The following is a 27,467-nucleotide window of genomic DNA, read 5'->3' as shown; positions in this document are numbered from 1 at the left end:
GTCGTAATATACATATGTGGTGTATACATAAAAAATTGCAACTCTTGCAATGCTAGACAGTGCCAGACAAAAAAATCAACCAATTTTGTGAGGAGAGGGGCAGAACTTATCCTGAAAAGCAGACATCAGAGGAAGTGACGACTCAGCAGCCACTTCACATGGGTGCATTCTGCATTGGGCATTGAGTGGCTGTGGATCGACTGAACCCAAGCACAGTGGCAAAATAATATGCCCTCTAGTCTTCCCTTCAAGTTTCAGTAGCCACAAAAGATCTCTAAAATTAGTCATAGAGCATGGATCGTCGTTATCGTTATGGGTTTAAAAGGGTTGGGTAGGAGCCAACCATCTGACTGGGAATTGACCACCACCATCAAGAATAACTAATCAAAGGAATTAAAAGGCAATCAACTATTCTTACCAGATACATATTACACACTACTATACCTAGTTGAAAATTCAAAATCACAAGCACATGCAATGCAGCAAGTAATTTGAGAAATATTTTCTGCGCTAGAAAGAGCTGAGGTTTCTGATGTCACTTACGCCTTCTTTGCAAAGTCCGTTTCAGGGACAAAATTTTCTATCATTAAGCATGAGATTAGGTGATCATTTCTGAACCTTCAGCTAGCCCTTTCCTGGAGAATATGTTGTTTGCAGTGGGAACAGTACCCCCAAAGACACTGAGTAGAGGGTGCAGCATTCCAACACCCTGGCTGTAGACGGAGCTTTCCAGAGTGGTACCCTCAGTCCACACCCAAGATGTTCACTTAAGATGGGCCCGCTGGGACTGTACATTGGCTACACAAGATGGTAGTTATCCAATAGATGTAAAGAAAATGCTACTGGTGACCAATTACCTATGCATGCTTAGCATCTACTCGAATGCAATCACATAAACAATTTTGATGAGAAAATTTCACATACATGAAACAAATGTAAAACATTTGACTTTCTACAACAATAAAAAATACATAAAGCTAGGAAGAGTTGTCGACGCAGAGAAAGTTATTTTCTTTGATGGACATTAACCAGCAACGAATTTGTAACTGCTTAACCCTTGGGTAATGGGAGTTCACGATTTTAGCTGCCAGTGCAGAGGAGACCCCCAGAGCAGAAGGCAACCCCTGCAATGAGGACTGCTCTGGTTTAGAGTTTATCCCCTTGGCGATCCTTACGGTGAGGGAAAGTACCCACGTGCAAGATATCCAGGTAGCAATAAAAAGTTTGGGTAAATGCTGCAGTCAGCGTGCATAACATATACAAAACATTTCCCCACTCTAAGGGTTAAATGTATAACACTTTTTGCACAGTTGTCTTTGTTTGCCTTCCTTTAATAATTACTCACACTTCCCGCGCCTGCCCATCGTCCAAATATCGCCCATAATCACATCTCATATTGGCCATCCCTATCTCACCATCCTCATCACTTTCAGGATTGACTTTCATGAATTTACCCCTTGATAATGACATAAATGTGTCAAAACCATGATCAGTAATGAAGTGTTAGGGTGGAACAGTGTTTCCCATACGCAAAGTTAAGCAGCGAAACCATGCAACACCCTTCAATTTTAAAGCAAAATGGTTACACTTACTCTCCCACTGTCCAAATAGTTAAGTATGTCATAATAAAGGATTTCCTTCAGCTGAAAGCAGGTTTCAGCGCTCGGGTGTCGACTGCACCTCAGGGCATTGGGAACTGCGTCACAAGACCAATCCAAAAGCTGTGCGTGCTGGCTCAGTGTCAAGGCTGCCTCAGCATAATTGCTCAACTTTAAGTGCCACTCGCACAGCTTGCCCAAATATTGAACATACAATTTCTGGTACTTTTTCCGCCCATATAAAACCTGTTAGGCAAGGAAAATAATTTTGTAAAATTCAATATGGCTAATCAATTTAGACATGAACTACCACAAGGTGACATGAGAGGATGTTTAACCCCTAACCAGTGACGTGCGGTCTGTGAGACCGCTGCATTTCTAAGAATATGAATATTTTCAAAATTAATACATATTTCAAAATATCTATACTTCTCGTTAGCTTCATATTTTTGCATAACAAGGACATCCCACTCTTAAAATTTAGTGTTCCTTTTATTTATGTCTGTAAATTTGCAATTGAATTGGATTGGCAGTCTGAGAGACCGCACGTCACTAAATGAGAAAAATCAATAAAGGTAATGCTGGTGGAAATGATTCAATAAGTTGTTAAAAACAACAAACAAGGACGTTCTACAGAGGATGCCCTCATCACTGCCTGGAATTTTATTTCAAATTCTTTGGATAATGGCAAACAGGTCTTGGCATTATTTTTTGATTTCTCTTGTGCATTTGATATGGTTAATCACTCCATACTCATAAACAAGTGTCACCAAAATGGAATCAGAGGAGTCGCACTGGAGTGGCTAAAATCATACCTTAGCAATAGAATGCAATGTGTTGAAATGAGACTTAGTGACACACTATGTAAATCAAACCAAAACAAGATAACGTCAGGTGTCCCTCAAGGTAGCATCTTGGGTCCTCTACTCTTCCTGATATTCATTAACGACTTGCCCTTGATTGTTAATAGCATCCATGTCAAACCAGTCCTCTTTGCAGATGACACAAACTTCCTAATTTCATCTAATGACATCAATGAAGTGCATCACTATGGTCAGCATATATTAGATTTAGTCTGGAATTGGTGCCTTTCCAACAAATTAAAATTAAACAGTGCAAAAACTCAGTCTATGCTGTTTAACCCGAATCATTCCAAAGATTTTGGAACATTGACACTGAACAACCATACACTGAGTCTAACTAAAACTTGTAAATTCTTAGGGCTACAAATTGAAAATACTGGGAACTGGTCCTTCCATGTAAAAGACTTGTGTTCGAAATTGTCCCGAGCACTGTATAGTGTGAGGTTCCTAAAAGCATCCTTACCTCACAAGGCGATGATGTCAGTTTACCATTGCAACTTTATAAGTAGAGTGACTTATGGTATTGTATTCTGGGGATCAACTGTAACGCTATTAGATACAATTTTCAAGATGCAAAAAAAGATTATAAGATGTATAATGAGTAAGCCTTATACTTATTCTTGTAAACCCTTATTCAAAGAACTGAATTTGTTAACAGTGCCTTGTATATATATATACCAACTATGTTTACTGATAAAAGAGAATATTAATGATTTACCAATTAATAATGATGTACATGAGCACCTAACTAGGTCTCATCGCCACATCCATGTTACCCTCCATAAAAAACGTATAGCAGCAAAAAGTCCCATTGCAATGGGATCAAAAATATTTAACTTCCTTCCCAAAAGTATTAATTTGATTAATTCTAATAGGGAATTTAAATCTTCTTTAAAGAAATTTTTAATTAATAAGTGCTACTACAGTGTAAATGAATTTTTAAATGACAAATGAACTCTGACCATTTTTACATTTTTAAGTGTTATGTTGATTACTTTGACGTGTCTTATATCTATGTTGTATTCATAAGATCCTTGGACAAATAAAAAATTTATTTATTATTATTAATTCATAGTGATTAATTAAGCATAAGAATAATTAATATTTTGGTAGGAAGCATCTTTAGTTGTACCAAGTTATGCCTCAAACAATCAATTTGTACAAAGTGGATATTTAAGCTCTTAATTTTTCTAAAATTCATTATGTTAGAATAAATCCATTCAAGTTTCTGAAGGCGAACGCAAAACAAATGAAATACAGTTTTTATTGGAAATATCACTCATTTTGTTATTTAATTGCTAACACATTTATAGATGTTATCATTAATTATAATAAAATAGTAGTGGATATCTCGTGCCCCTGGCAGGCAGTACACATATAATGTACTTCGTAAATTGGAATTGATTGAACCCCGAAATTTTGCATGTCAATGACTGGAGTGCAACATTTATTTGCGGGTACCTTTCAGCAGTTGGTCTCCTCCAAACTATTTGGGGATAGAACATCTTAGCATCAAGTTTTACCACAAGAAGAAATATAAAAAGCCTAGGAAACACCGATAGTGAAACGTCAAAATGCAAGTGACGTTATGTCTACATTTGTCCAAAGTGTTTTTCTGGCCCCTTTTTTTAAAGCAACCAGAAAACCCTCAAGTGCGTAGTTTCTGAAGTAATGCGAAAATTTGTCGACAAATGCCGATAAATACAACTGATAGTGAAGGAGGGAGAAAAGAATATGACAGAAATGATGTAGTAAAAGATCTCCCGAGAAAACTGGCACTCAATAACACAATAAAATACCTCTTTTCACAATGTAATTCTACAGTGTAGATAACGTGATTTAAATTTTTTTTCGGTACATGAGAACATTCATCTTTCTTCTTAGAAATAAGATACATTTCATGAATGCCATCTTTGCAATCTCTGCGCTGTAGCTCGCTTTCCTGAGCGTGTTTCCTCAACGTCAAGGGCGTATGATCTTTTCTTCCATGGCGCTGCTGTGTGATCCCCCACTCCCGAGGAAAGAGCTTCCCACCCCAAAGCAGTCTCTCTCACTACTTCCCCTCCATCATCTCTCGCTTCCCCTCCATCTGCGTCATTTCCCCTTTTTGCTTTCGCCAACCTAAGATGCAGGTCTGACCCAGGGTCTGACCCCAGCAGGCAAGCAGTTTTTTTTCTTCCTCATCCAAAGCCCTGCGTTCTTGTGTTTGAAACAGGACTAGAGCGATTTTTCAAGTTTTCTGTTCTTATGCGTGGAAAGTGAAAGGAAATCAAAGAGGAAGAAGAATATGAAAAACAATAGGGGAGAAAAGAGGGAATCGGCCTATCTTTTGTGGGAAGATGGAAAAGAAGTCCTTGGAAGAATGGTGGGTATATCAATCCTTAGTAAATGTGCTACATTATTAGCAGTTTGGATATCTTTAGAAACATATATTTTCATCCACGTAAAATCTGTAAAAATGTGATGCAGCTAAGAAATAGACTATCAAATTATTTAACCATTTTAGTCACTCCAAACCTGCAACAAGAGATGTTACTTGCAATGTAGAAGGAGAAACTGCTTTTAAGTAAGTATGTACCTCTTGATAATTTATTGGCTATGAGTATAATACAGGGAAAGCCCAGTTTTGCGAGTATGGCTTTTTACAAGAATCCCATTTTTGCGAGTGATAGTCTTTGTACCGCCTAATGGCCTACGTTTTACATGTAAAAAAAAATCGGATTTTGCAATGTCAAAAAGTTCCTTCTGGTGGGTATGCTCGGTTTTACGACAGATATTTCTCGAAAGCATTAACTATTATGCTTTCTATTATCTGTTTATTAAACAGAAAATACAAAATGTGTGTCAGATCTACAAAACCTAATGCCAGTTACATCCAAGCATTGATGTGATTTACGGCCTTGAGTACGTTCCCCGCACTCCTATTTTACGTTCTTCTTTTGTTAGGTGCCGTTATCAGTGTGAGGGGAGTGGGAGGAAGATGACAGTGGGAGGAGAGGGAGATGTAATGCTTGAATATATCCCTAGTAGCACAAGAAATGTTGAGCATATGCTCAGATTATGTCAGGGAAATATGTTTTGCACACAACATTAGCATATGCTGAAAATATGTTCAGCAGATGTTTAAAACCACATGTTTTCAACATATGCTCGAAATATTTCCAGCATATGTTCAGACGATGTGTTGAGCATATTTTCATAGAAATATGCTCCACATGTGTTCAACGAAATATGTTGAGCATATGTACGTAGACATATGCTCCACATGTGTTCAACGAAATATGTTGAGCATATATACGTAGACATATGCTCCACATGTGTTCAACGAAATATGTTGAGCATATACTCGTAGACATATGCTCCACATGTGTTCAACGAAATATGTTGAGCATATACTCGTAGACATATGCTCCACATGTGTTCAACGAAATATGTTGAGCATATTTTCAAGAAAATATCTATGCGTTCTGAGAAATATTTCGTCGACAAATCAGCGATCAGGATTCGAATACTGCATGCTAGTTTTATAATTAATGTAAAGGAATATATCTAGTTCTAGTTTATTCTAATTCAAGTATATCAATTCATAATTTTAACCAAGGCCCTGATTTTAACACTTTTAAAACAATTGAAGAGCGAGACGCATGCGTCGACGTTGTTGCTATGATTTCATTGCTCAAATCGCACGTTGTTTACGTTACTTTATACAAGAGGAGAGAGCCCAGTTACCTCGGAATCATCTAGAAGCATGAAATGTAAGTACATTGGTAGATAAATATATGAAATTACTATTTTACAATTAGTACTAACTGTTCTTGTGTGATATCGTAAAAGTTCTCAATCGCTGTTTATGAACGGATGAATGTATGATATTACTATTTTAGTTCTAACTGTTCTTGTGTGGTATGGTAAAAGTTCTCAATGGCTATTTATGAACTGAATTGTGGTCGTAAATGCCGTATTAAGTTATTCCTGCCCAATGTAAATACTTGGATCGAATATGATGCATGTAACCGAGTGAGTGCGAAAATGTTCGATCAAAATCAATCATAGCCACAATAAAATGTGAAGGAAGTAATAAATTCTTGGTCAAGGCTTAGAGCCTGTTCTAATTTCGTTTGTGAATCTATTCATAAACTCTTTTTTTGTTCATGCTAATATTGTAACAAGGCCATAAAATTATGATAACGGCAGCATATTTCATGAATGCTAAACTAATCGCTGGATGATGAATTAGCCCTCTCTTTCATGGTATCATTTTGAGGCATAATTAACTAATTTGTAACCAAGTATCATTAACGAACTTATTTTGTGAATAACTGTCGCAGCGAAGTGCTAACAGTAAATATGAGTAGTCTCGACTAGGAATCATGTTAACACAGTTGCACTCTGATATGAGGGAACGAAGCAAAGAATTGGCATAGGTAACCCATGGGGAAGGCTCAAAAGGTGTGCATGATACGTACTATCGTTAGTTTTTTTTCCATCAGATTACTAAAAATTTACTTTAGCACTTAGGCGATTCACTCAGAAGTAAGGGGACAAAAATAATCGAGTTGATTTGCAGTATCTACAGTATTCCTGTAGTTCGTGCCTCAAATACTAACCAAATCTGGCATATATATTGCTTGGGTTTCACGGATTTCAAGACATACACCATATGCCCATTGGTATTTATAATTTCATGGACAATTAGAGACCAAAGTCACATAATGTGTATCTTAAGCGATTTTTTATGGAAAATAAGGCTCCACATTATAGTGGAATTAAATTTAATGTTGTCAATTGAACCGTTTGTTCTGTTAAACATGATATTCTCAGGTTCATCATAATTTTCTTGCTTTCCATATTTCATTACATATTTAAAGCAATGCAAAATCTGTTAATGAGAAATGTCTGTTTAGTCATGCAAAAAAATGACATTTTTATTTTTTGAAGAACCTCATCACCCTCTTGCATGGAAATGAATCGGTGTCTTAAAATGTTCATGACCTCACTAATCTATTAGTATTATCTTCATCTAGCACTCAATAATTGTATTATGATGATGAACTTACATGGAAATGTATTGTAGGATTATTGATATTTAAGACCAATGTATATACACTAGCTGACATGAATAACTTTTACATTACATATTGTGTGAACTTATGATGCAATACTTCCCTTACTGCTGCTTCCTCTCCTTAGTCTGTCTCATGCAAATTTTAAATTTTGCAACTTAATGTTAATTTACCATTCATGAAAGATGTCAATATTCACCATTTTCAGGTTAAAGAAGTAATATTTTTTGCTGTTTAGTGCTTGTTTAGTGGATAAATATTGATTTCTGTTTATTTTAATCTACAGATGCTCTCCACTCTTGTCTTATGTTTAGCAGTGCTGATAAATGTGCCTTTCTTGAGTTAACTGGGGAGTGGCTACGATGGTCGTGCTGCCTGAAGAAGACTGAGAGAAATCAAGGAAAAGAATAGGCTTGAAATATTTGTTGATAATGTTAAATGCTTATGTTTTTTTATTAGAATAAATCTACTTCATTATCAAATTGCAGAACTATGTCATACTTGATTCTCCTATTATATCCTATGTAATCCATTATCTACCAATTGATTACATATTCCGTAGGAGCTCCATCAAAGGATAAAGTGGCAGTAGACTTTAATAATTACAAATAATTTGGGCTAAAGCATTAGTGGCTCATGATACCACCTATGTATCAATATTCTTATTAATGTTACTAAAACATGCCTTAGCCCTTTTCCTTGTTCGTTCAATCTTTCGTACGTTGTAATCTAGCAGTGTGGAGTGTAATGCTTTCAGAAGCACATGTGCAGTGGAGCTGGTGAGAGCTGTACGATGACAGGGCTAAAGAGGATGTTGAAGGGTTAGACAACATGAATGTTTTGCAGGCAGTCGCTATTACCCAAATGTACCTTTCACCCTTGCCTACTCATACAATTTCGTCACAGGAAAAAGGTAATAATGACTTCATCCCTCTTGTTTGCCCTTCTCTCTCCATCCTCTTTTCTGGATTGTCTTCGTAAACCCTTTGTACACCTTCCGTGGGAGTTTCCCATCCTGACCAGGCAGCATTGCTGCCTACCACTGACTTGCCTCTTCTGCCTATCATCAGACAACTCTCGTTGGCTCAACTTTAGGAATGATCCGTGATAAAATTACGTACATTATATGGCTAATTAATTACATTATTTGGAATGCATAAAATTTTCATTGTTTTCAAACAATAGAAGTGGGGAAATCTCAGTTGAACAATTTGTGGGAGACTTTTTTTTCAGAGATTCACTTATTCCTTGCTGTTCCTTATGGTTGATTAACCATTTTATTTTGCAATATTTTCAGCTTTTCTGAAAGGCATCACATGTAACTAAAACTTTATTGCTTCTCATAGTAGAAGGTTAATCTATTTTTTATGTAATAAGTTTCAGGGTGTAGTACTCCCTCATGACTATCTCATGTGTAGGATTTGCTCTTAAATCACTATGGGATGTAGACTGTTTAGATGCAGCAGCAATTAAGTTGGTAATTAATTAATCTTTGGTCATTATAAGGATGTTGGATCAGAAGCAGGATCATGGTTATTTCCTTCTGATAATCAATACCATCGATGCTTTATTCTGTCGAATGCTTATCATTTATAAATTTTAAATTAACATTGGCGATTTCAAATCCTTGACCAAATTTAGTTGTATTAATGATTATACATTTTCAATTTAAAGTGCTAATCTGATAACTCGAGTGAATGCAATGTGTAGGTCTGACATCATGCCCTGAGTCCACAGTGAAAGGCAGGAGCGGTAAAAAGGAGAGAATTTGTGCATCTATAGGTATTGCAAGGTTGTAAGGGAATACTTTTCATAAGGGGGATAAATGGATGCAACCTCACCCTAGTGAAAATCTCCATAGGATTTCTTTGTCCTTTAGTAATTTGACAATGGGAAATGATTGTTCCTATAGGAAAATTTTAGGTTCCTTTGGGAAAATAAAATTTTCCTGTAGGAACATAAAAATTTCCTATAGAAACAAATGTTTCCCATTGTCAAATTACTATTGGAAAAAAAATCCTGTAGATATTTTCACTAGGGTATGCTGAGCATATTTTGGGAGAATGATGGGCATATGTTAAAAACATATGTTGGGCATAATTGGATACCATGCTGAGCATATGTTAAAAACATATGTTGGGCATGAGTGGGTAATATGCTGAGCATATGTTAAAAACATATGTTGAGCATGTGTGGAAAATATGCTGAGCATATGTTGAAAACTTGTGTTGAACATATGTTGAGCATATGCCTTGCCGGACATTTACATATGCTCAGCATGTGCTCAAATTATGTTGAACACATCTTACATATGTGTTGAAAATGCCCTGAGCATACTCTGAACACAAATTGTGCTACTAGGGTATTTGTCATTGTATAAAATGAAACAAAGCCTAATGCTGCTCTAATAATTAAAATTCATCCCTTTCACCATGTTTTTGTTTTCTTTGGTGATTCCTAATTTCACAGGTAATTATTGTTATCCATATCGCTCAGGCCCTGGAGATGGCAGTACTTCTGCAGAGCACGAAAAATGTCATGGTGCCCAGGGTGCCTTCACAGTTCGGTGTTACGTTGACGCCGTGGCTAGCGAGCCAATCAGTCTTTGACAATTGGTATTGTCATCTCGCCAGCTCGCTGCGTCGCCACAGAAAAATCTGGTTGTCTATCTGCATGAAGGCCAAAGTATGCCAGCGATTTCGAATTGGTGATTTTTTTTGGGAAACTTAGGAGTACAAATATGCTGGAGTGGCTCTAACGGGAGTGACAAATGCTATTAACCCCTTTACTGGGGAGCGCGTCTCTAGACGCGCACCGAGGACGTTCATGAAACGGGGAGCGCGTCTAGAGACGCGCTATAGAAAAAGAATTTTCCTTCACTGGGCAGAGCGTCTAGAAACGCAATTCTTTCTCCTCTATACTCTGCATGGGTCTGACATCTAGCGTGATTTTTTTTAACTCGGTGTTCATATCTGCAGGGGCACAAACATGCTTTATTTGGGTAAAGGTTTTATGGTATTTTTGGGTCCAAAGAACCCCTAACGGTTCTTTTTATTGCACTTACCCCTTGTCACATTTCTTACAGAGAAGTTTAGTTTTAGCACGCATGTTTTTGTGGATAGACGTGTTTCATTTATAAGTGTTTTTTTTTATTTTTGTCGTGCGCAGTTACGAGGAAATTTCGAACATTTGAAATTTCTTTGAATATCGCTTGTTTTGTGAGTGGTAATTCAGTTACAATTTGCTACAGTGTTTTTGGTGCTTCATAAGTTTCTATATTCAGTTTTCTTTCTTTTGCACAGCTTTCAAACGTGTTTTATCTATTATTTGACAATCCCATCGAGTACTTTCCTCCTCAGGAATTTTTCATCTTGCGTGTGCTCCCATTCTCGGTGTTTGTTTTTTGGCATTTTTATATAATATTTCATCAGTGTCTAGTTTATAATCGTTTTGGTAATTTGCCTTAGTTATTGCCATAATGGCTAAGAGACCACCTACTCTGCCTGAAGATATCATAAATGAAATGTTGGAGCTTAGTGAAGAAGAAGAGAGTACGAGTGACAGTAGCGCGGAGGAAGAATATTCAAATGTGTCAGTGGGAACGACCGCTGGCACTAGTGGCACATCTACAGGGTTTCCTCACAGAATCCAAGAACTGCATGTTGATTCTGATAGTGAAATAGATAGTGAAGCTGAAGAAGGTGATGAGGAAGACCAAAATTTTCCGCTACATTCTAGTGTGTGGGTTGAAAGCGGACTTCCTCGGCCTAGGTTCCCGGCTAGATTTGAGGCTGGTGTAAAAGGAAACTTGATTGGCAAGGATGACTCTCTTCAAATTTTCGAACATTTTATTGATGAAGAGATCTGCAATTATATAGCAGAGCAGACAAATTTGTATGCCCTGCAAATGATAAATGAGAAAGTTCTGCATAAGAAAATGAAAAGGAGAAGCCGTGATAAGGATTGGGTTGATACCAATAAGGAGGAAATAAAGTTGTTTCTTGGAGTGTTGCTTTTGCAGGGAGTTATCCAGAAGCCCACACTATCAAGTTATTACTCCCGCAACCGACTTTTAGCAACCCCCATCTTTTATGAGATAATGAGTGAGAAGAGATTTTTTCTCCTTTTGAGATTTCTGCATTTTGCAGATAATGAGCTATACAGTGACGCCGAACGAGTTTCTCCTAAACTCTACAAAATCAAGCCTTTTTTTGACCATTGCATCAGGAAATTTGCTGAAAGTTATATTCCAGAGGGAGAACTGTCGATTGATGAAAGTTTACTGCTGTGGAAAGGCCGTCTAGGATGGAAGGTATATATTCCAAAAAAAAGGTCACGTTTTGGGATGGAATCCTATAAACTTTGTGAGGCAAAAAGTGGGTATGTGTGGAACATGATGATGTACACTGGAAAGGACACAGAACTTGTGAAGGATGTCGGAGGAGTTGATGTGAGTAGTTTTACGAAACCATCACGGGTAGTTCTAACCCTTGCAGAGAGACTACTGAACCAGGGTTATCTCTTAGGGCTTGACAATTATTATAGCAGTCCTGAGCTCTTTGATTTTTTGAATTCGCTGGGAACTTACGCAGTAGGAACCGTGAGAGTAAATAGAAAGGACTTGCCAAAAACGGTAATGAATAAAAAATTGAAATCGGGTGAAATTGCCGCTGCTTTTAGAAATAAGTTGATGACACTGAAGTGGAAAGATAAGAGAGATGTATGTATATTGAGCAGTGTTCACGACGCAAGTACAAAGACTGTACGAGACAGGAAAGGAAACTCAAAACAGAAACCTCTCGCTGTTATTGGTTACAATGAGTCAATGGGAGGAGTTGATCTCTCAGATCAGTATATGGTCAACTATAGTACAGCGCGGAAAAGAATGAAGAAATATTATCAAAAGATATTCAGACATCTTCTTGATTTATGCGTCTTCAACTCTTATGTAATATACAGGAAGAATGGAGGAAAAGAAACTCATCTCCAATTCAGATTAGATCTTATTCATAAGATTTTACACAAATACGGAGGAGCAACATCAAAGGCGTCTGGAAGCCGCTCAAAAATTGACCCGCCCTTACGGTTATCAGGAAGGCATTTCCCTCACCTAAATTCCCCAACAGCAACGAAAAAGCATGCCCATAAGAGATGTCTGGTGTGTTTGTCACACAAGCAGAGAAGGGAAACAATATATAGCTGCAAGGACTGCAATGTACCTCTCTGTGCCGCGCCGTGTTTCCAAACGTACCACACGAAAATGGAGTATTGAGTGAAAAAAAAATGTGTATATATATATAGTGTAAATAGTAAAACTAAAAACCAGTGTGAATGTGTAAAAAAATGAAGCATCCTGGTCGGTAAGTGATTTTTTTTCTATAAAAAATTGCATGAAAAAAAGGAATTTGTTATAAACAAAAAAATTGTTTAAACTTTTTTTTGTTGTTGAAAAAATTTTTTTTTTTTCAATATTTGTACTCTAAATGCAAAAAGGTATTATTGTAGAAAATTTCAAATATTTCTATCGAAAGGTAAATAACCCCCACCAGGTAGGTGACTACTAAAAAATTGGTCCCCATTAAAGGGGTTAATTTCCGTTACACACTATCATTTTGGAGTTTTAAGTATAGATATTTAGTATCTTTCCGAAAAATAAGACAAATGTTAGAAGCTATTTAGATAACATGCCTGGGATGATGTTTGAACAACAGTTATAATACATAAATGTCCTTGATAACTTTTCACATAACTCATGTTCACTGAGCGTATTTCATTTGATATTTTTTGTATATTCCGAGATAGGAAATAAAACTTAAAGGTCATGATAATGCATAGGCACGGGCCATCACTACATACATGATTAGCGACTTTAGGGTTGCCATATTAACTTCCAAAGCTATTAATAGTTAAGAAAAATACATATTCTTCTTCTGGGCACATACAATCAAAGAAATGCTACTATGTATTACTAAGAACCAGAAGTTTGAATACTATGATCATCATTTGAATTACAACCATTTCTCATGCTATTGGGTTGTCAAAATAAAATTCAACTAAGTATGTATCTGGTTATTCATTGAGTATCGTTGATACTATGAGTAGGAATTTTACTCGATAGAGATTTGACAATAATTAGCCGCAAGGACAAGAAGATACAACTACAACCATTTCCCCTGCTTATTTCCCCTCAGTGAATGAACCTGTTTTGGAATAAATCAAATGAAATTGTTAAAGTAGATATGTATTCATTATTTTAAAAATTTAGCCTTAAAAAATTCCAGTATTACCTTTTTCTTGAATCAGCTGTATTAACCGTGTTTATGATAAGAATGACTCTTTATAACAAAATAAAAAAAAGTGTGATCACTAGAGATTTGAGCCCTCCTCAAATTTGACCAAAACAATCACAATTGGAATAAACCTACTCAACTACAGAGCCTTGTCTTTGTAAGACAGAGACAGTGAGTCCAAATATGAATCTACAGAGAGGAAAAACCTCACCACAGAGCACAAAGGAAAACACTCAACAATGACCCAAACTGTGTGTGAACGTGGGTTTCCTCAGTGCATTGCACCTACGAGGGCTTTTGCTCCTGGAGGTTGACTCCCAATTTGCTGGCCCAGCCGCATCCACATCCAGCCTTGCTGACTCTCAGTGATGTAAAGGCAAAGGATGCGGCTTGCATAGAGTGCAAGCCCTCCCAAGTTTTCACCAACCTGGCCTCATCAATGAAATGGGACTAATGGGTGTCTACATATTATTAAAAACAAAATAACATACACAACAATACAAGCAGAAGAGGAGTGAAAGCAAAAGTGAAGACAGTTATGTCAAATGCCCATTAGTAAATGTTATCATAAACCGCTTGTTAAGCTCTTCGGCTCAGCTATACTGAGGTCAGGCCAACCTGAGGCTGGATAGTACACATAGTAGGTATTATAGTATGTTTCTACACAAAATAATGAATTATTGAGTGAGACAAACGTAGTTAATACTCACCATGAGCTGATACAAGCATATCATGACATTTTCACCACAGCCTTCTTTCATGCTACGCCGACATTCTAATAGGTTTTCCAATTGTTCTTTCATTTCAGTCACAAATCTCAATCCCTAAGTCAGGATAAAGAAACAGTCATTTAATCTGAGAGGTATTCATACTTCATGGATTAAAGTCATACGAGATAATATTAGCTAATAAGATTAGTCATATTAGAATCAATTATAATCAGTAGCCAAATGGAGATAAATATGTTCATGCAAAATCCAAAATCAAATTTCATCCACCAACAATGGAAATACAATTTATAAAAGATATTTCCTGTTTCAGGAAAACAATGGATAATGGGGAACTTGCATGCATTTTTTTATTCCACAGGCGGACAGAAAATTATTTTCTTAATTCAAAAAAGAAAATTGCATGTAAATCTGAGTTTTCCTTTGCGAGATATTCAATGATAAATATAACAAATTTTAAAGCGTGCCAAAAATACCTCACCACCCAAGCCCCTGATGACGAAGCCTCGATGACATCATAGGTTCCTAAACATCACACGAAGCCATTGTTGTGATTGTTTGTAATAGTTGCCCGCAGTTGTGAGAGCTTTGTTTGCGAGACGTGTTGATTATTTTCTATTTGAAGCAAAATATCCAACGATAGAGGCTCATATTTAGTATAATATTAATATCTGAGTAAGGGCATAAAATATAAAACTTGAGCAGATAAACCAAAAATTTTGTAATACCTAAATAACATTGTTGTAGGAGTCAGAGCCACGGCCGTTGGAAGGGGGATACGTCAATTGTAAGTTCATGTTATCGATGGCATATCATTCATTTAAGTATGTCATTAGAACAATTTTGATGATTACTAATGTCCGCTATGCTTTTATATACAATAACTTCATCCATTTATTCATAGGTACCAGAGAATTTGTGGCTTAGGACTGCCTGAGCTTGTATTATGAGGTGAATTCCAGTCAATGCAACTTTTGCTCGCTGATTGGAGACATCTAGGAACATTTTTTGTGCCAAAATAGTGTTATTTTCAATGTGACATCTCCCGTTAAGCTACTGCTAATAATCACAGTGCCAGTGGTTGTAGTGCACAAAGTTTGACAAGGTTGGAAAATATCGGCCAAGAGTTGTCAGCGTTCCATCGTGATTGGATTGTAAGAAGTGCTAGTTTAAAGTATACCGGGACTAGCCGCAGTAGAGAAAAAATCATCTGCTTTGACCGGGATTTGAACCCGGATCCCCCGATTTCCAGTCGAGTGCTTTAGCCAGTTAAGCTACCGAGGCATCATTCTTCCATGTGGATATTTGTGGACACTAACGTAGTGTAGCTGTGTGGTAGTGGTATGACTAGTAGGACTATATGGTAGTGACTTCCAGTTTTTGATAATTGTATTCGCCTATTTCCCACAATATTTTTATGGTATGCTAGTATATTGTTCATGGATTTACCTATATTATTGAAATAAGTTGTAGCTTGTGTGTGTGTGTTGTCAGTGGAACCGATTAGCAATCTCACATGTGGATTGTGTGCACACTGTTTTGCTGTGAATTCGTACTGTATGATGGATAGGACTACCTTCTCCACTTATACGGCCAAATTCAACAGCACAGCTCGTAAGCTTACGATCGTTATCCTCCAGTATTACAAGTTTCTTTTACATCTCGATTTGCCACCAACATATAGCAATAATTTGTCATAACAAATTCCAAGAGGGTCGTGGCATCAATTTTTGGTGTCTGAACACCCCTTGCCACTACCTTTTAAGTGGCTTGCAGGGTATAACGTAGATGTAGAAGAACTTCAGGGGTACTATTTGTACGAGTGGCAACGTTATCATCCATTTTTCTGATAACTAAAACAAACGAAGTGAAACGCTTGTATTTCATCATCCCGATGTCGGATTATTAATATCCCAAGTAGTAATCGTGGCACAATAGCAATAGGAAAACTTGCACAAGAGTAAAGGAACAAAATAAAGTGACGATGAGCGGCTAAATACTCCCTCAAAACAAATTTTACACCATGCGCTCAGCGTATTTCCCAACTCCCTATGGTAGTTTAGGCACCTATGACGTCACGCTTGGCCTCAGCAATGTTCGGGTGTCTTCATGCAGTGGTCAGCTCAGAGAAATCTTTCTCGATTTTAACACTAGGAGGACGGGAGTTTCGCGCTACCTAGAAGGACGGCTAGGGGTCATTTGACCCCTAAAATGTATTTTGGAATAAAACGCCTAATTTTCAACCAATATTCAGTTTAATCGTATTAATTGTTGAATCAGTTCATTAAAAACACTATTTAACATTATTAAATATTATTTCCATCGTCAAAAGTTAATAACAATTATTTTAAAGAATCATGAATTAAACCGTAATCTAGTAGTCGATTGCAAATCTAATAATGAAAATATATACACTCAATACAAAAGTTGTGTTACATGTTTGAACAATAGGGGTACTGGGTTTACAAAATTTGCATAAAAATTTTTAAAACTTATTACTTTGTTGTAAATCTCAGACAGACAGTATTTTTTCAGCGCTGTTTCCACAAAATATATTTTTGCGCTGAATGCGTTCATTGGACGATTTATAAATCTACACACTAACCCACAAGCCGCTTAAAAGCGTGTGGCAGAGGGTGTTACCACACCAGGCATTTGCACTTGAAAAGGAATTTGGAAAATGGAAAGGAAATTGGTGCAATGATTCAATTTGATGGTATTTGGCACCTTTTTCTTTTTTGTGCCCGTGGAATTATGGCTGTTGGATTTGGAGACGTGTAAATAAATTGATACGTACTATCCATCATATCTACTCCCACTTTGTTTTTATTATAAAATAGGATGGTCTCTGGTATTCTTTTATTCGTTGCGGAAATAGTGTCGTCTAAGATCATGCTGCTGAGTGAAAGTGCATTATTGTTCTAGTTTGCCTGATTCTACCTAAGAGTATGGCCTAAGGTAATATTGAACACTCACGTTGAATGGATTACATGGCTATTTTAGGGGTCATGGATATTTTCGCATCACGGCTGTTTTTTTCAGATCGTCCATGCAAGAGAATTTTTCCATTTTTTTATGACTTTCTGCCTGCTGGATGGATGGAAAATAATTGTTACAAGTTACATTTATTCCTGAATTCTTGTATGTTACGGTCACTTTAGTAGCTATTTATTTCCCCAACGCTTGATTTGATGGCCAATCATCATCTTTGCCACAACATGGAAATTCATTTAGGGTGTATTTTCATTTCAAATCTATCAAAACCCAGTACTCGATTCCAAATCTGTCTGGTTTATTCGGAATTTACCTCATAAAAGGACAGCTGCATTCTGTTGGATAGAGCTGTGCATTTGCTATCATGCCAAAGTCGCCATCGGATTCACTATCTTGGACTTCGTCGCTTACATCACACGCAGATGTTGAAGGATTGGTCAGAATGTTCTTGAACTGATGTTTACAATTCACTTCCAGACTGATCTTCAATATTCCCTACAGCTATTTGAATCGCGACGATTCTCTTCTCTTGATATATTTATCGACTTCTTACTTTCTTCCTCAACTCACTACTGATATGCATGCAAAAAAATCTACAAACGGAAGCGCATTATGGTAGAATCTTCTCCAGTTGCATTGGAGGTATAGAGAGCTGGAGAGCATTAGAAATTCATACAAAAGGACAAAATTTTCAGAAGTAACGCTAATTGCCATTCGAAAGGCAGGGACTCAACCGCCAACCGTTTCCTGATTCGTATCTTCCAGAAAATTGCAGTAATGCTTCTTTTTCGACCTACGTGCGGATTGCAAGGGTAGAATTTACAGTAGAATTTTAGTCCACCCAATTCCTCCGCTCTCTCAGAAAGAGACAGGATTTTTCCCCAAGACACAGCGTGCGGTCGACCCGCCCCAAACCCCGACGGGGTCAGGCGGCACTAATGCTGGACACACGGCAAAGGGGCTAGGTCAAGTGACAGTGCCGTCAGGCCAGAAAAATGAAAGTTATGCGTAAACCTGATGAGTCGATATTGAAAATAATGTCTCTAAGAGCTCTGAATCTTGGACGACGGAAAAAAAATTCTTGGGATACGTGACGATTTTCCAGTGTGGGTAATACAATATCATTGAACAATAAATAAAACAAAATTAAAATATCATAATTACATGAATTTATGCAAATCAAGGATTGAAAAGGTTTTATTTCCTTTTGCTGCCCAAAAAATATCGGAAGATTGTGCACAACAAGTTGCTATGCCTAAGTTTTCGAATACAGATTGGAGCCCTCGGGACGAAACTGGCATTGAACCGGGTACTTCCATATTCAAAATGAAGTAAATCATCTACCACACTAGCCTCTTGCTGATTATATTATATACATGGCACTAAAGTGCCCACGGGCAAGAAAATAGCGCGAAAACCAGTTGTGGGTCAAATGACCCCTAGCCGTCCTTCTAGGTATAACACGTCATAAAAATTTAAAACAAAAAATTATTGTTGAATTTTCACTAATTTATCAAAATATAGACCAAAATGAACAAAGTCAAGAAGTTTCAAAATTAAAAAAAATATTTTAATAAGAGAAAAATAAATTTGAATTCTGAAAATGGGTCAAATGACCCCTGCCGTCCTTCTAGTGTTAAAGTCAATTTTTTTATTTCTTTTGATGAAGAATGGAGAAACTTCAGGTATTTTTGCAAGCTAATGTATCCATTTTACTAATTCAAAGTAGTTTTTAGAGTAATCGACGACCCATGCCAGTTCCCCATTGTTTTCTATTGCCATGGAAAAATGGATAGCTGGATGATCGGGTGGGTGGAGGAGGGATTCTGACGTTTGGACGGCATGATAAAAGCTGACACACGCACTCATCAGGTGCAAGTCCAAGATCATCTTCTCCAATTCCTCCGTTACGCAATAAGAATGAGGAATAATCCCACTGAGGAATCTGCTCACGGTCACCCACCTCAGGCAGTGCTCCGTGACATTTCGCTCATGCTACAATATATGTGTCTCCACGAGTTTAATCATCTGACAATCTACACATTAAATCTACAAAAGGCACACACACACACACATTGAGAGGCATGGAGTGAAACTAAAAAAAAATAACAATTTCCCCTCTACAAACCTCACCTCTATTTTCATGGCTTCACTGCTCTGCTCAAAGAGATCTTTGAGAATACTGCACAAGTGATCAAGAAAAAGGTCATCACCATTCCCAGAATTGATTAGCATATCAAATGCATCCACAATTTCACCTTCAAACTGTACGAGAGTAAATTAAAATCATTCAATGAACATGAAGCCTCGAGTTACACAATCAAAATGTTTGGACAACAGTAAACTCCATTATTAAGACTTATCGACTCATTTTACCTCTGAGAAATTTGATTTCTCCAGACCAGGAGACTTCGTGAGTGGAGAGTTGCGATCTGATGACGAGAAGAACTCGCAATGAGCCATGTCAAAAAACAAAGGAACAATGAGTTGTTGGAGTGCGGCATTTGGGATGAGGGCCACCTCCAGGAAGGGAGTCACAAGGAAAGCTGTTAAATCCCTCTGAGCCCCTGCACACAAAAAAAGTAAACAAAAGGATACCATCAGCACTCTTCCGTCTCTCTCGTGCTATTTTAGTCAGTTCCCGTGTGAGGGAGAAAGAAGACCGCTGCGTCCACTCGCCATGACTTGATTGTTTGGAGCCACACCCACACAAGGCTGCTTTTACTTTACTTTGACATCAAAATAGTATTTAGTCCTTTGCTAACATTTTGACAATTATATTGTCATCCTCAGGGCTTGAAGCTTCATGAAGTAATTCCGAGACTAATATTTACTATTTATTACCTGAAAAATTATATAACCTGTCAAATATTAACTGGTTGATTTTTGGCCCTTGAGTTTCCTCATGAAGTTGCAAATCCTGAGGATGACAAAATAGTTGTCAAAAAGTTGGCAAAGAACTACGGACTCTTTTAAAGGCCACCATTCAAGAGAGAAGTTAAATTAAACCCAAAACCTTTGTGACGACAATCGACTGTCTGACCATATTGGGTCACATTCCTGCCAACCCCACAGTGAGAGGAATTGCCGCCTGAGGTAGCATACATAGAGAGCCAGGACAGTCAGCCCGGTTGTCTTTGGAGAGGATGCGTCTTCACATCGCTACCCACAACTGATTATTTATTAGCTCACTGCACAATACTTTGAAATCCATTAAACGAAACAGTATACCACGAAATTTTTAGGACAGTACAATACTGCTAAATAATAATAATAATAATAATAATAATAATAATAAAAAATGCAAAATTATTAATTATATTTTAAATGTAAATATTTAAAATATAATCATCTTATCAAATTATCAATAGACAAAACAATAATGGTTCCAGGCAGAGTGAACAAGGTTTTGAGTTGATGCCAAATAAGCTTCTGATTCTAAATATAGGCTTTTCTCCATTGAAAGGCTATATGTATAAAATACTGAGCTCTAACTCAACTCTAACTGCATCTTATCAGGTATGCAAAATTATTAATTATATTTTAAATGTAAATATTTAAAATATAATCATCTTTATATTATAAAACCACGTGCTCCCATTTTACATTCTTCTTTTGCTAGGCCCAGTGGGAGGGGAATGGGAGCAAGATGAAAGAGGGAGAGGCAGGTTAGTCTCCCCACACCCTAATCCTCTTCGGCTGACTTCGTCACTATAATAATATAATAGTCTACATCTTAGGCGCGGGACATTACATTGAAGTGAAACCCCCTCCATCTTTTGCCGTGTTAGGTATGGAAATTGAAAGCACAACATTATCATAGTTAGGTCGGCGCCCTTACATTGACTTTCGACTTGTGGAAAGCTAGAGCAGCGTTACCTGTCATTGTATGCTATCCGGCGATGTATATTTCGAAATTTCATTTATGCATAGGAATGTAGTTTGATCAAGACATCATCAGCTATTGCCATGTAGGAAAATCACAATTATTACCAAGATGGCAAAATAACAATCAACCTAAGGTTAGCGAAAGAGGACTCAGCACCGTCGAGTAATCAACTGTAAAAGAATTTGTTAAATCAGAATAGGGAAGTGCACTAATTTTTTTTTATTGCTGAATTTGAAAGTTTAGCCTAAAAGAGAAACATTAGTATAGTCACTTTTATTTCCTGCATCTGGGGTATGCACTTTAAAACGTTTTGAAAGTCGGAAAATTTCATGTTGCGCTGAAACACAGTGCCTCCATCTTGATTGAGATGTGACGTCACAAGGCAGTAGTCACCAGTGGAGTATCGCTGTATTCTGTCGCCTGTAGCGCGGCGAGAGTTTCCGGGAATCGGTGGAGTTTGCTTCCTAAAAATGTCCGCTAGTACGGAAAACATGAATTCAAAAAAGAATTATAAACGATTTTTTGTTCGAAATTTCATCTCGACGTCGAAACAAAAGCCTGGAGAAGATATTCATTCCTGTGCCTTAAGCACAAGCCATACGGAATAAATGGTTCAAGGCTGCTCCTGACTCTTACCTATCGATGATATTCTGTTTTGAAGATCATTTGAAGGTATTGTAAGATCAAATTGATATTTATATTATAATAATTTACTTAATAGGTACCTCAGTCACATCAGAAAGTGTGTTGAGTCATCTTCCGCGTAGACCTACGTAATTTATAAACTGAAAGTAGTTTGGTTAAAGAATTATGGCGCGACTGTTATTTTACACGACCGGGCAAAATGCGTACTTTGCCCATGATATGTGCCTATATGATAACAAACTATTTTTGTTAAAGTTAATCTTGATTTGTTGGAATTAGTACATTTATAGGTGATACAGATATAAAGGTACACGGCAGGTCGCGCGGCGTAACTTATACTCCACTGGTGACGGGTTCATCTTGCTGATCTCAAAAATTAGCTACAATAGCTCGAACTTTGAAAACTCGCAATATAGGCAGTCAAAGTACATTGTAGGAATACACGAGACCATTCTAGCCCAGAATGTACGTACAATGTTGAAATCCTTGGTTTTCAAAGACTGACGTATTTTAAACGCCAGCGCGCCCGGTCCAGGGTTATCAACTTTTATTTCATCCTATATTTGTTAATTGAAATTATATTTCGGAATGGTTCTTTTAGCACTGCCCCTGAGGTAAACTGGTAGGTACTGAGTACAAGGTACTGAGGTAGGTACTGAGTAAATAAACTCCCTTTGGAGTAATGTGAATTACAAGTGTTCGAGATATATGGCATTTTATATTCGTTTTGTGTTCTTATTAATTATATCTGTAAGCATATTGTTGCTTGCCGTGAGCCTTTAATGGTATGTGCTCTTGCAAGAGTGGTTTTCATTTTTAATGTGGAAGTTGGTCAGTATAAGCAAAGAAAAAATTAACATTTTAGCGCACACCAACCCTTGTAGTCGTCGTATCTCTGCGTTTGTAATGACACTGCTAAAATACCTAAACGCCATTATGATGATAAAAAAAATTGTCTCATGTCAATGATTACTGCAATTAAAATTAATGATAAACTTGACGCCGTACGACCACAATGAAGACAAAAAAGTATAAAGCCATGACGAAGTCTTCAACCCTAATCCTCTGGGTGGGAATCGTACACGCTACCACTACCCCAACTGACCCATTCGTTTGAGAAGATATTTTCAATCTATATATATATGCCTTGTTAAAAGTACCGCATGAAAATTAATTAATTACAACCTAACTAAGGCCCTAATTGAAAAAGACAGGGCAAGGTACGTGCTCTCCCCTTGTTAGCCTTAACGCCTCACATTTCTATAGAGCGTTGAACCTGTCCTCCTTTTTCAAACATTCAGTGACCATAAATACATCAAAGTTTGGTGTACCATTTATAAATAGTTGGAATTTTCCTTCTCCCAACCAAGATTAACTTTTCTTGAACCCATCCTGGACAGCGAACTATTGCAACAACCATCCAGCACGGAAATAAGGCTAACATCCCATGATTCTAGTTGCGAAGGGCAAACGTTCCGGCTGGCGTGAATACATACGCAATGAATAAGTCTTGCAGCAAACGTCTGAAATAGGTTTATTAGTTTGACTCAGTTCTTACAAAAAAATTTTTGGCATGATAAACAGCATTGTGCCAAAATATACCCAGCGAAAAATAAATACCATCATCTATTTATTAAAGATTCAATGTGCTATTCGCACCACTCTTTCCAAACTTGAAGTTGACACGTAAATGAATATTAATATATTACGCAATGTTGAAGTCATTTACTCAATAGAGAAGTAGACACACATATATTCTGAAGATAATTTATGACAGCAAAAAACGGCTACCCTCAAATTCAGCACCGTATAAGCACGTGTAAGAGGCGCACCTTTTTTCCTAGAAATTGCAGCCAAAAATGAGGGTGAGCCTCTTACACAAACTTCTTATCTTCCCCCCCCCCCCTCCCCTTCACCGGTCGCAAGTCTAAGGGGAACTGAGTGGCCTTGGTTTTCAGTGCGAGTCAGTCATCTGTAATCCTCGGTCAAAAACAAGTGGCAGGCAGGGGAGTTTCTCCCTTAGTGACGTATTTTCAAAATGCTCTTGTTTGCTTTTCTTGTAAGCATCGCGCCGTTACGTCGGTACCCCAGAGGTGAACATGGAACAATGGTAAATGAAGAGCAAGCTTAGTGCATGTCCACAGTAATTTTATTTGGTACGACGCGTTTCAGCGACCTTACTTCGCTATCATCAGGTACAAAATTTTGCAAGACAGGATTTTGTACCTGATGATAGCGAAGTAAGGTCGCTGAAACGCGTCGTACCAAATAAAATTACTGTGGACATGCACTAAGTTTGCTCTTCATTTACCATTGTATCATTATGTTCCACAACATCTCGCCGAACACCGTTGAATACATCTGTGAACATGGAAGATCGCGCAGGGTTTTTGCTCCGGAGGGCGCGCTAAATTTACTGCCACGATTGGGCATCTCGCGGCATTTATACTGCATATAGTAATCGGTTATCAAAAGTAGAGAAACGCGTATTTTTGAAGGACATACCTAGTTAATAGTCAATATCTGTCTTGCCAAGTAATTTCCATTACGCTGAGGACCTGATTTTAAAAAAATCATCTTCAGACGCTAATATGAGGATTTTTGCAACTGAAAATTATATTGGTGTCAAAACCTGCGCTTTAAAAAATTCGAACGAGTGTGTTCATTGTTGGACTAAATTGTGGATGGAAGAAATCAGAAATACTTATAAGTGAAGAGCGCGGAAGGAGAGGTCCAGGGGAAGGAGCGCGATCCCTCCGTCTTCGAAGCAAGCAACGAAATACGGAGGGGAAGGAGTGCACTCCCTCCCCTCCGTATTTCACGCTACGAGGCTATGAGCGAAGGAGCACGGGAAGAACACGTCCGATCTCGCATGTGACGTCGTTGCCTTCAAAGCGAAGGGGCGAAGGCGCAGCAATGTGATATACGCAGTTTGCGTTGCCTAAAGTTTCCAGTCCGTCTCGTCTTGTTTGAATGCGCTTATGCTACGCTTGTTTCTTCCGAAATTGTCCTGTTTGGACTATTTTGAATATAAGTAGCCTTGTTTTAACCATAAATCTTTGTGTCAAACAATTAGAGCTTAAAAAACTTAAATTCTGTCAGATATGCGTCGCGTTAGATCTCTTTCTTTTTTTGAACGCCGTGCGTGTCATACAATTATTGAAAGCTACCGAGATATCTTCGGGCTCAGTAGATGACTCACCCAGCATTTGGCCTCCAGAAACTGGGAAATCGATCAAGGTCAGTTGGTGAGACGGGGTAGGGATGAAACACGTTTCCATTGTTCCCCTGTAACTTGATGTTTTCCTATTTTCCTGTGGGGTCTCGGAAAGAAAAAAAACGGCAGAGGCATTGGCTGATGGAGGGCCGAGTGTGGTTCCGTTAAATCTACGACGTGGTTATTATCCTACGGTGCTGAGATTGCCCCGATTGTTGTCCAAGCTCTTGGGAAGGTTCATGCTATGTGGTTGTCGTGTTTTGCCTTAAAATTTTCCACGGCTGCAATTCTATTGCAATACTCCTGCGAGAGCATTTAAACAAAATTGTTCGTGAATAGGACAAGCGAGAGGATCGGAACTCTTTCTACTCCCTCTTATGCCGCTATTACCGCTAATTAATATTGAAAGAGAAAAGTTCGATAACTGTCGAAATTCCAGGCGAACGTCTGCAACACCACGCGATAGTATAAAAAAAATGCCGCAAATTTTTTTCTTCATAGCTCCGATGCTCAAAATAGGGGTGCGCCTCTTACACACGCTTATACGGTAATATTTCTATGCAATAATAGTGGTAGAATTAAACGGCATAGAAGCTGCCTTCTGCTACTGCCTTGTGACGTCACATGGACATGGACCAATATTCAACATGGACACCCGTTTTAGCGGCCTTTGAATTTTTCCATATTTCGGACGGTCATCTCGAATCAAGTATTCACTATTAGGGTTTAAACTGTGATTTTATGACATTATGTTATTCTGAACTCTAATTTAAAAAATGTCTTTGGTGAATTTGAAACACTAGTGTACTTCCCTATTACTGTGCTAATAGTAGAAAGCCTCTTCTTAGCCACTGATCAGAGTGAATCTTCAATATCTCTTCTTCGTTCTCTCCAAAATTCTGTAAGATTCAAAATTTCACATCATATCAGCAAAACTGTGATGCACTTCCACGCAATCCATGAAATCTGTTTAAACTAATGGCTTAACTTAGATGGGAGCTACCCTCAAGAGCTATTTCCTATGTGAGTACAATTGAAAATTGTTATTGCCTACACCAGACCCTTTGAATCTCTTGGCAACAATTAAAAGCTTCTGTACACAGACTCCTGTGTCAAAAATAATATTGTGCTCCTAATTTTTGCGATGCAGCACATGCATCCTTGCTAATCCGTTCCCATACGGTGCTTTTATCGTAGGTATGTAAACCACCCAGGGTTATTTTTTTCCGAGGAACTGAAGATTTTGGACATTAAGTAAAATATTTATATTATCGCAATCACTCTCCAAAAAACCCACAGACTACAGTCCGGCCAGCGAGAGTTGTCCGATGACCATAGGCGGCGGATCTAGGGGAAGGGCACGGGGGCACGTGCCCCCCCAGACCCTTAAAAATATGCAAGATTTTTAATACGGTCCATTATCATTGCCTTTGTTTTGTATTGCGAGGTATCCTTGTGCCCTCCTCAGAATAAAATCCTGGATATGGCCTTGCTTGTGCCACCCAGAAAGAAATCCTGGATCCGCCCCTGCCGATGACAGCCGAAAAGGAGGGGCGCACCGCACGGATTGCAGCCATTCACTGCCCCCAAAATGCACCTCACACCCTCCCCTAGTCATACAACATTGTCACATGCACACGAAGCAATTGGTGTCAGAAGTGGGATATTCCTCAAGGCATTGGGAAGTGTGATTATACCAGTAGTGAAAAGGTGAGTGACTATGGCGAGTCACATTTATTTATTGGGTCATAAAATGGGAGCTCCAACAGGTGGAGGATGAACTTAGCACGCAGTTCCTTAAAGAAGAAAATGCAAGAATGGCAAGCGGGCACTCTTACAATGCATTGAGTACGTTAATATTGATGGTAGAGCTTCAATTAAAATTTGACAATGTAATCACTGAGAGTTGATGCAGGCTTAATCTGGTGGATTTCTAAGAACCGTTTCACATGGATATGGACGGTGCGCACCACATGCGCTGATAAGGTTCCAACGACAATAATGGAAGCTAACACATGAGTGCAGACCATCCGCATGCAGAGGAGCCATCCACATGGCCCCTTCACCCCACAGATCACCAGCGCACAAATGTAGCGAAAGCGCACAAAAGCGTAGAGAAAGGTTTGTGCTTACATATGAACGCGGATGGCTGATGCAGATCAAGTAGATTTGTCAGTAGA

General features: G+C 38.0%; 1 protein-coding gene across 2 annotated transcripts in view; it reads right to left on the bottom strand.

The window, feature by feature from the left end:
• LOC124154728 (dedicator of cytokinesis protein 2-like) overlaps positions 1-27,467 on the bottom strand; it is a 156,316-nt gene that overhangs the window by 29,033 nt on the left and 99,816 nt on the right. For both annotated transcript variants that reach the window (XM_046528622.1, XM_046528624.1), the window contains exons 21-24: positions 19,913-20,103; positions 19,670-19,801; positions 14,525-14,638; positions 1,593-1,844 (exon numbers count right to left, since the gene is read on the bottom strand). In XM_046528622.1, coding sequence (XP_046384578.1) covers positions 1,593-1,844; positions 14,525-14,638; positions 19,670-19,801; positions 19,913-20,103 — 689 coding nt within the window. The remainder of the gene's footprint in view (positions 1-1,592; positions 1,845-14,524; positions 14,639-19,669; positions 19,802-19,912; positions 20,104-27,467) is intronic.

The sequence above is a fragment of the Ischnura elegans genome, chromosome 2 (assembly GCF_921293095.1).
Source record: "Ischnura elegans chromosome 2, ioIscEleg1.1, whole genome shotgun sequence".
Classification (NCBI taxonomy): domain Eukaryota; kingdom Metazoa; phylum Arthropoda; class Insecta; order Odonata; family Coenagrionidae; genus Ischnura; species Ischnura elegans.
This window is presented reverse-complemented; position numbering and strand designations above follow the sequence as displayed.